At 45.3% G+C, this 14,420-nt stretch overlaps 4 protein-coding genes across 4 annotated transcripts; 3 read left to right on the top strand and 1 right to left on the bottom strand.

The window, feature by feature from the left end:
* Window positions 1–184: 184 nt before the first annotated feature.
* On the top strand, window positions 185–787 carry F5891DRAFT_965236 (uncharacterized protein; the record flags this gene model as incomplete). The annotated part of the gene is made up of 2 exons (XM_041376150.1): window positions 185–413; window positions 468–787. Coding segments are annotated over 2 exons (549 nt in total), but the record flags the coding sequence as incomplete, so codon positions are not given.
* Window positions 788–3,114: 2,327 nt separating this feature from the next.
* F5891DRAFT_987263 (uncharacterized protein) lies at window positions 3,115–3,845 on the top strand (the record flags this gene model as incomplete). The annotated part of the gene is made up of 4 exons (XM_041377882.1): window positions 3,115–3,147; window positions 3,321–3,331; window positions 3,392–3,431; window positions 3,525–3,845. 4 exons carry the CDS (start codon window positions 3,115–3,117, stop codon window positions 3,843–3,845), a joined length of 405 nt encoding a protein of 134 aa, XP_041217585.1.
* Window positions 3,846–7,961: 4,116 nt separating this feature from the next.
* F5891DRAFT_1131768 (uncharacterized protein) lies at window positions 7,962–11,005 on the bottom strand (the record flags this gene model as incomplete). Its single annotated transcript, XM_041364698.1, has 9 exons — window positions 7,962–8,623; window positions 8,675–8,827; window positions 8,910–9,333; window positions 9,386–9,482; window positions 9,535–9,685; window positions 9,775–9,893; window positions 9,943–10,174; window positions 10,221–10,422; window positions 10,475–11,005. The coding sequence occupies 9 exons, from the start codon at window positions 11,003–11,005 to the stop codon at window positions 7,962–7,964; spliced, it is 2,571 nt and encodes an 856-aa protein (XP_041217584.1).
* Window positions 11,006–13,884: 2,879 nt separating this feature from the next.
* Window positions 13,885–14,127, top strand: F5891DRAFT_926322 (uncharacterized protein; the record flags this gene model as incomplete). Its single annotated transcript, XM_041373876.1, has 1 exon — window positions 13,885–14,127. A coding segment is annotated over one exon (243 nt), but the record flags the coding sequence as incomplete, so codon positions are not given.
* Between the last annotated feature and the right edge of the window lie 293 nt (window positions 14,128–14,420).

Genomic DNA, 14,420 nt, shown 5'->3' with positions numbered 1-14,420 from the left:
CTCGACCATTGCCCTCAAGCTCCTGCAAAAAGGTATCACGTTCAAGACACTGCAGCCCATGGCAGTTTCTCCTGAGGCTAGGCGCCCGCTCAGCAAACTTCGTACATTCTCGCTCGGATACTTCCGGCCCCCCTTCAAGGCCGTTTACGCTGATTATATCGCATATGAGCAGTACCGTCACTAGTTCATGAATGAAGATCGTGCACGAGCTGCTCTGCTTCGCGGTGGAATCTTATGGCGGCTAGCACTACATAGCCTTGGCTTCGATAACCTCCCCTCGGCCCTCATTGGCATTTCATGGGATGCTGTCCCATTTGGACAAATGCTCACCATCAATGGTGAGACTCACTTTGACAACGGGTTATCGGAAGAGGAGGTTGATTTCATTTGTGGGACGTATTATGTATACACAAGTAAGTTTTCTTAATTCACATTGACCCGCAGTGCGCTCAAATTTGAATCATCAGACAACGGATGCATAGAGAAGTTGTCTTGGTGGCCTAGGCCGCAGGCCTGGGCTGGGTCAGGGTTGGATGTGGGGTTCTGGTCTGCTCGATGCGAAAGCTGGTTCCAGACACGCCTTGAAAACATCCGACAAGGTGTTTCTCGTCGCCGCGATTCATCCGACAACAATGGTCTGGTGAACAACACACATTGGAAACATGGACTCAAATTCAATGGAGCGACGAAGAAATTCAAGAAGAATCTTGACGCGGCATGTTCTGACTTTCTCACTACCAAAGCAAGTGGTAAGCTATCTTTTTTGTTGTTTAATGTGCAGCTCTGATGTCCTCTTAGCATTCACGGACAATTAGATTATTTTGTGTCACTACTGTACTGTACTATTAGAATATTAGAATACATGGGTACGGGGGAACGCATACGACGAAACATGTCCAACATAGGGTCTGCGACCCCAAAGGACTTAATCTGATGCGAAAAAAATTGTACTATTATAGAATACATGTATACCGAAAGCATATGACGAAACATGTCCAACATGGGGTCTGTGACCCCAAAGGACTTATTCTGATGCGAAAAAAATTGTACAAGTTTTCTTCAAACGAACAGAACTCTACTCGTGCACTCATAAGTGGGCGATGAGCGGGCGATCGTTGGGCAATTAATTTTATCTGGAGACAAAACTTGATGTTTTATGTTCACGTTTTATTGTCAAGGGGTATTTTAAATTTAAACGCCCGTCTAAGTGGTGGCCCAAACTTCATATTATGAGCAGGCATTTGGTCATGTGCAATGCTTAAAGTTTTTTGGAGTCTTAAATGTGAAGCTTCATTTCGAAGTATAGGCCAGCATTAAAGATGTATTTATATTTCTTATTGTTGATGGCATTCAGCCGGCAACAAAATGTTCGCTATTGCTTTATATTTTTCTTGTCACGCAAGATCTCTTTAACATTTGAAATTTTATATCTGCTTACATGACAAGCTAAATACTAAGTATTGCCTTGACATTTCACACGACATTCAGACTTGTCTTAAATATTGCAGACACCGTAGTGAAAGCAACGACAGCCGCGGGGACGACAAACCGCATTTTCTGCGCCTAGGCGCGGTCAATCATTTTAGATGAATTCAAACATCCACATTTCTCGAGCAGTACAAATTTTTTCCAAAAAAAACCGTACTGGTTAACTCTGAACTAGGTATTGCACCCTTCAACCATGATAACAAAGTGAAAGTCGAAACATGACTCACTGTCGCGACGTGCCGCTCAGGCTGCCGGCCTGATTTTCAGCAGGCCAGGCGACTCGCAGAGATATACGATATTCTAAGGGGCTCAGGTGAGTCATGTGGTTAAATCCTTGTTGCACAGCGACATGCTCACACAAACAAGGTTATCGCAGCAATTTTCTACTTCGCATGATAATCCTTGGGCCGCACATGCACTGACAGACATAGATGCTGTCAAAGCAACGACAATGGCGAGCAGGGAAAAATGTATTTTCGGTGCGAGATAATATGGGTTCTTCTGAGGGAGATCTTGAATGATGTCTCTGAGGATGAGGAAACACTGTAGGACAACGATCAGCTTTTTATATCCTGCATATACTTATGGGCATGATTCTCATCGATTTGGCAGAATTGTGTACTTCAGGGACGTTGGTTTTCATGTTCTATTGAATTCAAAGATCTGATTTACATCCCTGTGAGTCTCAGGTACCCTGAAGTTCTTCCGTTACCCCTCCTGAGTTCTGCCTTAGACCAGGGATGTACACCACAGATTATAATACTCCTGATCAGGTTTTGAGAATTTGTGCGGCTTAGCGGCAAAGTTGAAGTGTAATTATAGCCAAACACATGCCAACTCCTGAGTGCTCGTACTCACATCAATTCTACAAACATAGCTTTGCGCAGCAATCTGCCATCTGTTTTGCATGTTGATGTAGATGTGCCACATGCGCTGACAGATATAGATGCGGTCAAAGCAATGACAACGGCGAGGAAGGAGAAACATGCGAGATGCTATGGAATCTTCTAAGAGAGATCTCAAATGATATCTCTGAGGATGGGGAAACGACGGCCAGCTTTTATATCCTCCGTGTTCTAATGGACACGACTCTGATCAATTTAGCAGAATTTGTCATTGCTGTCAGATGGCAGAAATTTCGGTAGAACCTGCAATAGCGTGTACAATTGATTACGACCATTGTATCATAACCTACCATATTACCAGCGGGACTGAACACATTTGAAACACTCGGCAAAATTAGGCCAAACCTTCGACAACACAGCGTCATCAAAGCTGCGGAAGCTGGGAAGTCCATCTGCCGTCGACATGCTCAAATGTACACTCGTGAACAAGTGGGGATTGCAGTGCAAACTGAATACAAAGATCAATATTAATCTTTAGTGAAGTTGGTATTGCAACTCATGTCACGTCCGCGGCAGGCACGGCCGGCCGAAATGAGTGAGGTAGTGGACGCCAGGTCGCAGAATGAACCGGTGTAGAAACAACAATACTGCTAGGAACAAATGATGCTCCTGACAGTATCTATAAATGTTGAAAGGTCGCGCGTTGCCTAGTCTGCGTTACTTGAGGAGACAAGTGCGTTCGACCCTAAAGGGGAAGTGAGTACAGCAAAGATCTAGAGGTATGCGCGGAAATGCGAAGCGCGAGAAAGCGCAGGTGCGTGCAAGGTACGAAGGCGTGGGAATGCGCGCGCGTATTAGCGCGAAGCGCGGGAAAGGCGCGCGCGCGAGGCGTGAAATAAGAGAGACTAAACTTAAGTGATGATATGATACAAGATAAGAGAAGAGATGTGATGTGCTAATGAATAGGTTTCTACTGCGACTTTCTAGGTATTAAGTAGGTAAGTAAAGATGGGTGAAAAAGTTCCCCGTAATAGTATGTACTGCTGGCGCTTATATAGCGTGCCTAAGCGCGGTCATGCGGAGCCGAAGCGCTACCGAGTAGGTATGTAAGGATATATATGGGTGAGAGTCCATGATAAAAATAAAGGTGGAACACTATGCTAATAAAGGAAATGGAAATATACTCACTAGGGAGCTTGGTGGACAGTGGATGGATGCTTCTGGATGGCTGGCGCTATAGGGCGCGCAAGCGCGGGAACGCGCGCGCGCGTATACATCGCAAAGCGCGGGAATGATGCGCGCATGGCGCGCATTGCGCGGGAAAGCTGCGCCTCATATAGGAATCGCTGTGGACAGTACACAGAGTGGTGCTGCGAGTTGGTGCTGTATACTCCCTGGTGGAAACTGCCATATCACGCCATGAGAGGCATGATTCTCTACACCGGTTGTTCTTTAAAGACTAGCAGCATGCACATAGCACGGGTGGAGTGCTGCCAGAGACGGTTCAAATGAGTGATTTATGCGAGAGAACTCACTATCATGAACTACTATACTACCCAGGGATGGCAGGTCATGATACAAGGGAACATGCTCCTGCAAATTCTACCGAAAGTTCTGCCGTCTGACCTGAGCAATAACAATTCTTCCAGATTGATCAGAGTCGTGCCCATAAGTGTATGCAGGATATAAAAGCTGGCCGTCGTCCTACAGCGTTCCCCCATCCTCGGAGATACTATTCAAGATCCCCTCAGAAGATTCCATATCACCTCGCACAGAAAATGTGTTTCTCCTTCATCGCCATTGTTGCTGCTTTGACAGCAGCTATGCATGTCAGTGCATATTGTTATGGCCAAAGTTGCAGTACAACTGCAGATTGCTGCCCAGGCACGACTTGTGGACTTAACGTGAGTATGAACAGGTCGCTGTGCAACTAGGATTCAATCGCATGACTCACCTGCGTGCCTTAGAATGGAGCTATGGTCTGCGAGATTGTCTCGGATTAGGTTACAAAATTGAGCCGGCAGTATGAAGGGCACATGGGGACAGTAAGTTATGCTTCTGCTTTCGCTTTGGTACCATGGTTGACAGTGCGATGCCTAGTTCGCAGTCAATCAGTACAGTTGTTTTGGGACAAGTTTTCGTATTGCTCGAGCAATGTGGATATTTTGAACTTATCTGAAATATGATCGATTGTGCCTAGTCTTACTCGTGGTTCACTGAGCTTCAAGTCGAGTTCGAGGGGCTGTCGAACGTTCAAGTGTTTCCGGAGCTCCAGCTAACGCCGGTTCTGAAATTATGGTTTGACCTGTCAACGATGTTAATTGGCTGACTACGCTGCTATCTCTTCCATGGACCACTGCAATCGACATCTCCGTTACAACGACAAAGAGAAACTAGGAGACGAGCAATTCATAGTCAGCTAACTAAAATGACAATGCTATCCATGGGACCCACGAAATTATTAGCACGTCTAAGCTTGATCTGGCTGGCCAGCACCAGTACATGTCTCCCTGCCTTCATACCACGCTTGAAACCCGTCTGGAATCGATTGCATTTCCGGTGCATTCGTCAATAGGTATGTGGGAATGACCGATTGCTCCCTGTTCGCTTGAAGACTAAATAGTATTCGTGAAGCGAGAATGCTGTGCACAACGATCTGGGGTCTAAAATGTCGAATATGAGCTTTTGACGATACAGTTGAAATGCTCATAATGCATACCGTTGGGACCGCCCAAACGTTATGCATTATGAGACATATGCAATAGCATATGTGTCACACTATTGTGACGCATGTGACCTCCGCCAAAAGTGTGACAGAAAATTGTCCATAGTCCTACAGAAGTACATGTATTATACCGAGAAGAATTGTTCTAAAGAAGTTTGTCTGGCATTAAGTAGTTCTTCGCATCGTAGGTTCGCGCGAAACTTTCGAAGTTGTGATGATAAATCAAGTGAAAATTGAGGATCACCATATTGCATGCATCCAACTTCAAGCTGCTGGCACAAATCGAGAATATTTTGACGAGTGATTGATGGATCCACTTCGTCGTCGTCGTCGTCATCAGAATCAACCTCGATAACTTCACCATTTGCAACGGCAATTTCGTGGCGGACCGTGTCTGCAATGGATGAGTCACCACCTTCAAAAGCAGAGAATTCTCCCTTATCTCTCTCCTCAGCGGGGTCCAGAAGTTCATCGATAGTTGGCAAGGTACCGAAAATGCGATTGCGTGCTTGGAGTTCTCGGACTGATTGCATAAGCGCAGCTTCGGTAGAAGATAGCTGGGCAGCTTGTTGTGAGCGCGCGGGAATACAAATTTTGAGGCCGGTACGACGAGATGCAGCTTGCATAAGTGCATCAATGGCATTTAAAGCCATCTCCACATCTCCTTCAGCATCCATTACAGCTTTGAGGGCCGGTCTCCAATCAGAATCTATGTAGTGCTTGCCAAGAAGAGCCTGTAGCTTGTTCTCCGCATTGGGAAGGGACATTTCGGTAGTTGCGAATTTGTGGACGATGTTCCACGCAAGTGGATCCGTGTGAGGCTGTGTGTCAGTGTTAGTCGTTGGATCACTGTGATAGACTTGAGCACCGAAAAAAATGAGGTCAAAAGATGACTTACACTTGAATGTCAGTGTGATCCCAACAATGTTTGATGATTTCGGACGTGACAGCATACCATGCTTGCTTCGCCATTGTCATGCCTTCGAGAATATTAATTTTATAAATATCCCGTTCGCCAGCTTCATCAAGATCAATAGCGCGCGCGCAAAAATTACGGCGATATAGTGCCTTGAAGCATCGGATGATTCCAGCATCGCATGGTTGGACAAATGGTGTCATGTTGGGCCCAAAAAATTCAAGATCAATGTTTGATGGTTGATACGAGATGCTGTGGGCAGAGAAATTATCAATAAACATGCAAATGTGCCGGTTTTGTTGCTTCATCTGAAGATCGAGTTTTTTGATCCATCTAGGCCACTGATTAGATATTAACAGCAATCATATCATCATGTCCACGTACTCCTCAAATATGACTGCTGTCATCCAAGCCTTCTTATTATTCCGATAATAAAATCCCTGGTGTTCCAGTGTCTGCTTCTTGAAGCATCGGGGTTTCTTTGCCCTGCCGATAAAAAAAGGCTCGAGCCTCTTGCTTCCATCTGCGTTGCAGGCTAATCCGATAGAGATACAGAATTTCTCTTTCTTCTTACCACTCATTTGTTGTGTTGCAAGACCACGGTCTGGAGGTGCACTAAAATGAAAAAAAATTAGGTGACATAGATTAATATAAATGAACACTCACTAAGGAAAGAACGATGTCTCGTCAAAATTCCACCGATCTTTGGGAGCAAACTTCGCCAAGATCTTATGACAACGCTCTCATTCTTTATCAACAGCTTCGATGTCAACAGACCCAGCTTCTCCATGCCGTCGGTACTCGCGAATCTTGTAGGCAGTACAAAATGATTGGAGCCATTCCCCCGACAGCCTTTCATTTTCCGGGACATCAAACTCATCTTCAAACCTTTTCCGTTTCTCTCGCAGCATAGGCCCAGTCACTGTTTCACATCTACTCTCCATGTGCCTAACCCACAGAATTAAGGCACGTTCGACATCGGGCCTTGTGACAATCCTTGGCCGCTTCGATGACAATGCATTAGGGTTATCGTTGATCCATGCTTCCATTTTTGGACGTTCCCGCAACTTGCGTGATAAGGTTGACTGCGTGAAATTGAGTGCACCCGACTTGAGAGATTTAAAGTGTTCAACAATTTCAATCTGTGATACAGTAGGATGAGAATCAACAAATGAATAGACTGTTAACCAGTCAGAGAGTGTAAGATTGTGGCGAGAAGTGCATTTGGGAGAATGAGCTGAAGTTCGAGGAGTGTCCTTGGTGATTTTCTGCCGCTTCACAGGTCGGTTATAGACAGTGGGCTTGTCACGGGGTTTGCGTTTTGGGTTTACGGACATTGTTTTGTGGTATCATACTGTCATGATTACTTGTTAGCTTCTATACATAGTCGAATGAGACAATACCACTGAAGCAGAACAATAAATTTATGCAATACATTGTTGTACCTATTGTCCCATCCTATCAATTTGGTACCTCATAATGCATATTGGCTATGCAAAGGTTATGCATTATGCAATATGCATTATGCGGTCAATTACATGGGAATGCCGTCGGGATCCAAAAAAGTCCATGCATTATGAGACTTATGCATTGTTAGCATATGCATTATGAGCATTTCAACTGTATATATATATATGACCAGGCTAACACGTTTAACATCTCGCTGTATGAGAGCTAAGGGCGTGCTCAGTTCTTCGAAGCCTACGTAATCAGAAAAGAGCTCACAGGGAACACAGAGATGACAATCACATTAAGAGTGGATACCACTATAGAGATGTCAGCACGAAAATCATAATACATCAGGAAAACGACAGGTTCCTTATTTCACCTTATGTTACTTAATTTCTGTTAGGAAGATTTTTCAGCCGACTTAATCATCACTTTTTCTACTTGTGAAAAAGCAGTTCGAGCTTCTAAACAAGTTCATGTGCGAAGTTCAAAAAAGCTGGAAACAAGTGTCATAAGCAAATGCTAGACCGAAAAAAGTCTAAAATGCAATTTCAAAGGAGTGATGATCTGCATATTTGTTAACATAAAAACGGTGGAAAATATCATAGGTCTGATGGTGGTGATGTTGCACAGGAATAACTCGAGTACCATATACAGGAATAAGGTGTGCGGCGCGGTAGATTGAATCAATATGTATGACGGAAATATGGGGCGTGTTGTTGTTATTATGAGCAGGCTGTACAACCCACATTCCAGTGTCTTCGTTCAGCGAGTCTCCAATGGTATCAAACCACCGCACAACTGCACATGAGTATAATTTTCGCTTGTAAGTAAAAGAAAAAAATGTCAGTACTCGTGCGACATCCATGCCCCTCATACCATCGAGACCTGGATTCATGTTGACGAAGACACAATCAAACTGAGGATGCTCGTTTCTCCATATCGGACATGCACGAATATACTCACGGCGCATGCCCCCAATACCACTGAGATCACTTGGCGCAAAAAATCTCGAACAAGCAGAGTTGAAAACACTGATTTTGTCATCGAATTGGGGACAGTAAGCTAGGGGAACCTCTGATGGATCACGGGGATCGTTGCGGTTGAGTTGACCGAAGAGAAAGTGTCGCAGAAGATTCGAGAGATGTGGGATTGATAATTCAATTGCTAATGCAGCAATGGTGCGAGCACGTTTATATTCTAAATCATATGTTAGTGTAGTTTGAAAGTGACAGGTGCTTAATGACACACGAGGTGTTTTGGCCAACTCCACGTGTGCTTCGACATTTGTTGGTCCGTCGTCGACTTCGTTATCATTGTCGTTGTCGTTGTCCACTGTGGTATTGACAGCCTGAGTGTTGGCAGCTTCATCTGGTGCCGTGAGATTGAGGGCGCGCAGTCGTTCTATTTGAGTATCAGTGAGAGTACAATAACAATATAGTATTTTACTTACCCACTTCGAGGACAGCTGCAGAAAGGCACGTACCATTAAGCATCTTGTGTTGAGTAAAATCAGCGCGCGATGCTGCGAGCTTGTCGAGGCGTTGATTTGTGACCAACATTTGGCCCAGTGCCTCGTACCGACTGGAGCGCCTCCACGGCTCCTTCACTGCTTTGATATGCTTAGCTTCGGTGATCGAAGAGCATAAACCATTCGGGGCCCCAAAAAGTCGAATGAGGTGTATGTAGTGTTGAAGGGAATGCTGGCAAGGGAGTGAGAATGTTGAAATAACATCGAGTGTTTCAAAAATTTGCTGGTGCCGATGAAACCGGTCAAGTGCCTCCTGGATTTGCTCGAGCGTCTTCTCCGTGATTATGCTGTGTCGGACAAGATAACAAAATTCGAGAAAGGCTCGAAATGTCCGGACCATATCCACAGGGACATATCCCTCAATAGCAGATAAGTATACCTATAACAATATGTCAGTAAGATATTAGTAGTCTGATACACAAGAAACATACCTTCATAAGTGCTTTCGAGTCATCACCCGTCCACTGCTTGAAGCCTCGTCCTTGTGGGAAGCGCCGAAGACCAGCAAAGGCCGGAACAGCAGCGATTCTAGACACAACTAGTTCAATAGATAGTACCCATGATGAGATGAATCATTTACCTTCGATCAATATCATCTATGATGCGCTCAGCATCTTTCTTCGAGTGCGTCTGGTATAGGTACTTCTCGATCCAATCAACCAGGTGGTCTTTGAACGTCCCTTTGATAAGCTGGTGAAGGATATCGGGGGCAATGAGTTCATGGATGTCGGCTCAAGCAAAATCATTCGTAAAGGGCTGATATAAAGTGTTAATGCATCATGAAACATAGTGCGAAAGGTAGGGCTTACAACGAGATCACCAACAATGCCATATTCATCCCATAAGGCATCGAGAGTACCCTCCTCGACAAGCACATCTGTATGATGATGACAGCGCCAACCGGCTGGCTCGTCTAGATTGATACGTGAAGACAAACATCTGTACAATCATTAATTTAAGTAGATTAAAGAAATGAACAATTACACACCTTGGGCACCAACCACGCACGATGCATGTCAATAAGACTTGCTCCTCGTAGTCAGCAATATATGGTCCCAGACCATATATCACACGGCGGAAATGTCCGTCACCAAAACGTGCAACTTCATACTTGGTGATACCAGGACGAAGTGTTTCGAGAATCTTGGAGAGTGAACAGTGAAACAATTGCCGGCGAAACTTTCGGAACTTCACATCACTAGTCGCATGTTCCTTCGTTGCTAACTCAGATAAGCAAACAGCACATTTAAGAAAAACCAAGCTTACTTTTGGGAATAGCGAGAAAGGCGATAATACTAACTGCGTCGCGGTGGGCTCGTCTAATGTTATTGCAAACATTGCCAATAAATGCATAGAGCGGGTAATATTCATTGTTTCCCGTTGCAACGGAAACTGTAGTCTTGTCACTGCCTAAAACAACAGGTACGAATGTGGATCCATGTGATTCTGGATCTTCGGAGATTATGTCCTGGCGGCAATTGTTAGATTCAAAGGAGTGATCAAGAAATTGAAAGACTTACGGCCTGATCCCATGCCCAATCACCAGACATAAAGTCCTTCCACTGACACTCGTTGTCATCAGTTGAGAACTCGCAGTAGGGTCTGTAATCAAACTCTTTGGCATAGTCAGGATTTGCAAGCATGTTGCGGATGACCTCTCGTGGATCATGGTACCAGACGTCAAAGACTTGATCCATCCATGGTGGTGCATCAGTGTCTGGTTTTTCGCCATTGTAGCAAACTGAAAATGACTGCCACTTCACATCCCCAAGCGGTGTTCTGTCGATGGTTTTGTAAAGGTCACGAAAGTCGGCAAATGGAGGCTTGTCATCATGTTTCTTGAGGGTTGAGGCCCAGAGATCAAGGAGTTTATTGATCTGACCTGCAGGTGTCTGATTCTCGGTAAATAAATACTCTGCTGTTTCAAATTCGACACGATTTCGGTAAGGAGTCCAGTCAGAGGAGGATTTATCAGAGAGTGGTTTAGGTAGGCTTCCAGGGGGGAGAAACATGCCATTATCATCACAAGGGCGGGCTAAAAGAATGTACATTGTTAGAAAATTGATCTAATAACGAAGTGAAGCATTTACCATCAAGGTCCTTGTGAAAGTTCCGATATAAGCAGTCTCCTGGCCCCCAAAACTCAGTGTCAATTCTTGGAGCTGGTGAGTTGTGCGTCCCATCATGTCCCATCAGATTCAACCAATCATTCTCGACTTCTTGAAAGTCAAACTGCGGCTCATGTGGTTGCGCAGGGGCCAGATAGTAAGGCTCTTCTAGCTCTTCAGAAACACTGGCATGGTAAGAGTTAGGTGGCTTTGTGATTGTAGGATGGGCTGAATTCCAATGTTTGGTTCGTCCTGCTTGAGTTTTGAAATAGCGCTGACAATTGGAGCATCCACAAGGGAGTTGGAGTGCATTATGGTCTGGTCGAGAGTTCCGGTTCCTTTGAAGAATATCAACTGTGTGTAAAAGCATGAAAAAACAGGGCATGTACATAGTTTATGCTTAGCACCAAGAAAATATGGTTTCGGTCCAAAGTAAACCATGCTTCGAGCCTGAGTGCCATGGTCGTAATCAATAACACGTTGTCCGTGTTTGGGATAAGGGTAACACACTTAAAAGTTTTCACTGAACCTAGACCATTTCCTGCCGCTCTCTGCTACCTGCAAATTTCTGCCCACCTCACTTGCAGCTCCTCACCCGCATCTTTCATATCAATATGCCTTCCCAACCTGCTGACACTACCGTAACTCGTCGTACTCGTCCCTCCAATGCAATTGCACATCCTGGTGCGATTCTCTTGCAGGCAAAGAAGACCCGACGTATGGCCGAAGAAGTTGCTGCTGCTCGAGCAGAAAAGGCAGAGCAGGCTGCAGCATGGGCTGCAGCTGTTGAAGCAGGAGCTAAGCGCATTGCTGGTATAGAGCTGGAGATGGAAGCCAAACAGACGAGCACACTGGCAAGGAAGGCTAAGGGAGTTCGGCCTCGTCCAATTCCCACCAAAGGCAAGAAGGTGGCTGTAAAGGATGGTCTGAGTCAGGCGGATGTCACAGCAGCCTATGGTGAAGGCGATGAGGTCAGAACCAACTTGAATCAAGAGCCAGAGATTCTTACCGGCTCATGTGCAGATGGGTCGCAAGGATGACTCCAAAAAGAAGATTACCAAAGTTTCGATGAAGGATGCTGTCAATCAAGCGCGTGAGCAAATCAAACAGACAACTTCTGCTGATGGCGGAGATAAGGATGCACGTGTCCATAAGAAGGGCGACTCAATGGATGTCACAGTGTAGGTTTCCCTGAACCTTCTCATCATGCTCCTGCTCACCGAATCAACAACGTTCTTCCTCAATTTAACTTTGAACCATAGGAACAAGCCTGAGTATACTCTTAGCAGCAAAGTTAAGAGCTGGGTCTCAGACGTCGACATACCCATCAAGAATCAGAATGCACCGCCGAGTCATGTGACTCACACATCGCCTCCTCCTTCAACAGTTTTTTCTCATCTTACGGGCTCTTCCAAGACAACTCACAGTGAAATCCCGACTGGTATTCTTAACAGTCCTCAATGTTCAGGTGTAGATGAGGATATACCAGGAGGTTTTGCTGATGACGAGGATGAGGACGAGATTGACAAATTGGAATGCCTGGCTGCACATGGAATCACTACCAAGGAAGGGCGGTCAGCTGCAGCAGTAATGTTTTAATTTTTAGCTTTCGAAAAACATCTGACATTATTATTCAAAGACGGTGCTGACTCTCACCATTGATGACTCTGATGATGAGTTGGATATTCCAGCAGAGTTTCGTGCTCCGTTCACCCAGCCTTCGCCAGTAGGCTTGCCTAAGGCTTCCTTTGCAGTTGGCAACCTCAAAAGGAAGGCCTCTGAAGGGAGTGAAATCGAAGATTTAGATTTTTTGTCGGTTGATGCCTGTGAGTCAACACTGATCGTTGACATTGATGCTATCAGACTCACTGCACCTTTAGTTGACAATACAATGGAAATCGACCTACCGGACAAGAGTGATCTGACATATGAAGTGAAGCCTGGAAAGCCCCCCCGTACCACAAGCTCGGTGAGAATTTAATAATATAGAGTTGTCCTTTCTGATGCAATTTTTTTATTAGACGTCAGTCGTGACCACAGACACCAAACCTGCTCTCACTAAGAAGGCAAAGGTAGAATCACTTAAGGTTTCAACATCTCTTCGCGCTACTCCTGCCAAACCCAAGGAGCAGTCAGTCAATGTTGACACGCCACATGACAACTTGAAGCCTCGAGCGCAATATCGAAACACCGACCTTCCTGAACAAGTCCAAACGGACCACCATTGGGCTAAAAAATTCCTTCCGACAATGATGTTGTGGGCTGGCAGCCAAGAATCCCTCTGGAGCATCCCAGATGAAACTCTACTGATGCATATCCAAATTGCATTTCAGGCAGTCTACCTGGAGCTTAACCTTGTCATTGTTCAGAATGGTGCTGTTTTCTCATTCATACGCTCTTGTCATGCCAGATGTCTACAACACCTCACTACTTATCTGTTCTGACTCACAGACTGTCCAACGGCTTTCCGAGTGGCGGAGCAACTTCGGCTCTACGGCCATCGCAATCATCTTCGATTTTCTGACGAGCAACAATGACTGTGACCCAGAGGTTCTTGCAGGGCTCCTCTTGAAGAATTTCACCTTCATCTTCAAGGACATGGACAAGTGCGAGCCTGACGGGGCGTTCCACTCTGCATTTATGCTGCAGCTCCTTGGAAAGGCCCACCTTAGCACCATTAATGGCCATGCTACCATTCCCGCATTGAAAACCAAGGACCTTGCAACAAAAGGGATGGCTGGTGTTATTGCATTTTGTGCTACAGCGGTCTGTTCATTTTCTTGTTAGCAATGCTCCAAGTCCCACTCAAATAATTCACATAGCTTGAGCATGCCATCACATTGATTTCAGATGGCGATATCAAAGTCGAGGACATCTTAGCATCAACCTCAGCACGCAGCAAGTTGAACATCAAGCTTCCCAAAGTACTCAACAAGGTCACCGGGAAGGTGACAAGTGCTCCATATCTGTTTTCACGCGATCTCTGGGGTAAAGCGAACACTGGGTACATGAAGAGCATCAAGAAGAAGGGCCTGGACTTCGTCGAAACCACAGTAGACATGGCGTGGTCAGCTTTGAACGAAAGTAACGCTGCGGATGCAGGCATCTCTGAGAGCTCTGACGATGACCGTGCCTTCTTATGCATGTACGACATTATCTTATTCAAGCTGTGCCTCTGTCTTTGTTCGCAAATTTGTTTTTTTTTTATATTTTGCTGATTTGGTGGATTTGGCAGAGCTGTTCTCTGATGGTGTCTGTCCATGGGCCTTCTGATACCATCCTTACCCAAAGCCAACCTTCACTTTTATCATCTTCAACTTGTAGTAGTTAGTCTTTTTCGTTGAACAGTCAGTCGGCC

The sequence above is a fragment of the Suillus fuscotomentosus genome, assembly GCF_016647785.1.
Source record: "Suillus fuscotomentosus strain FC203 chromosome Unknown F5891scaffold_152, whole genome shotgun sequence".
Classification (NCBI taxonomy): Eukaryota; Fungi; Basidiomycota; class Agaricomycetes; order Boletales; family Suillaceae; genus Suillus; species Suillus fuscotomentosus.
The sequence above is the reverse complement of the archived record's forward strand: the minus strand, read 5'-3'. Positions and strand labels throughout refer to the sequence as shown.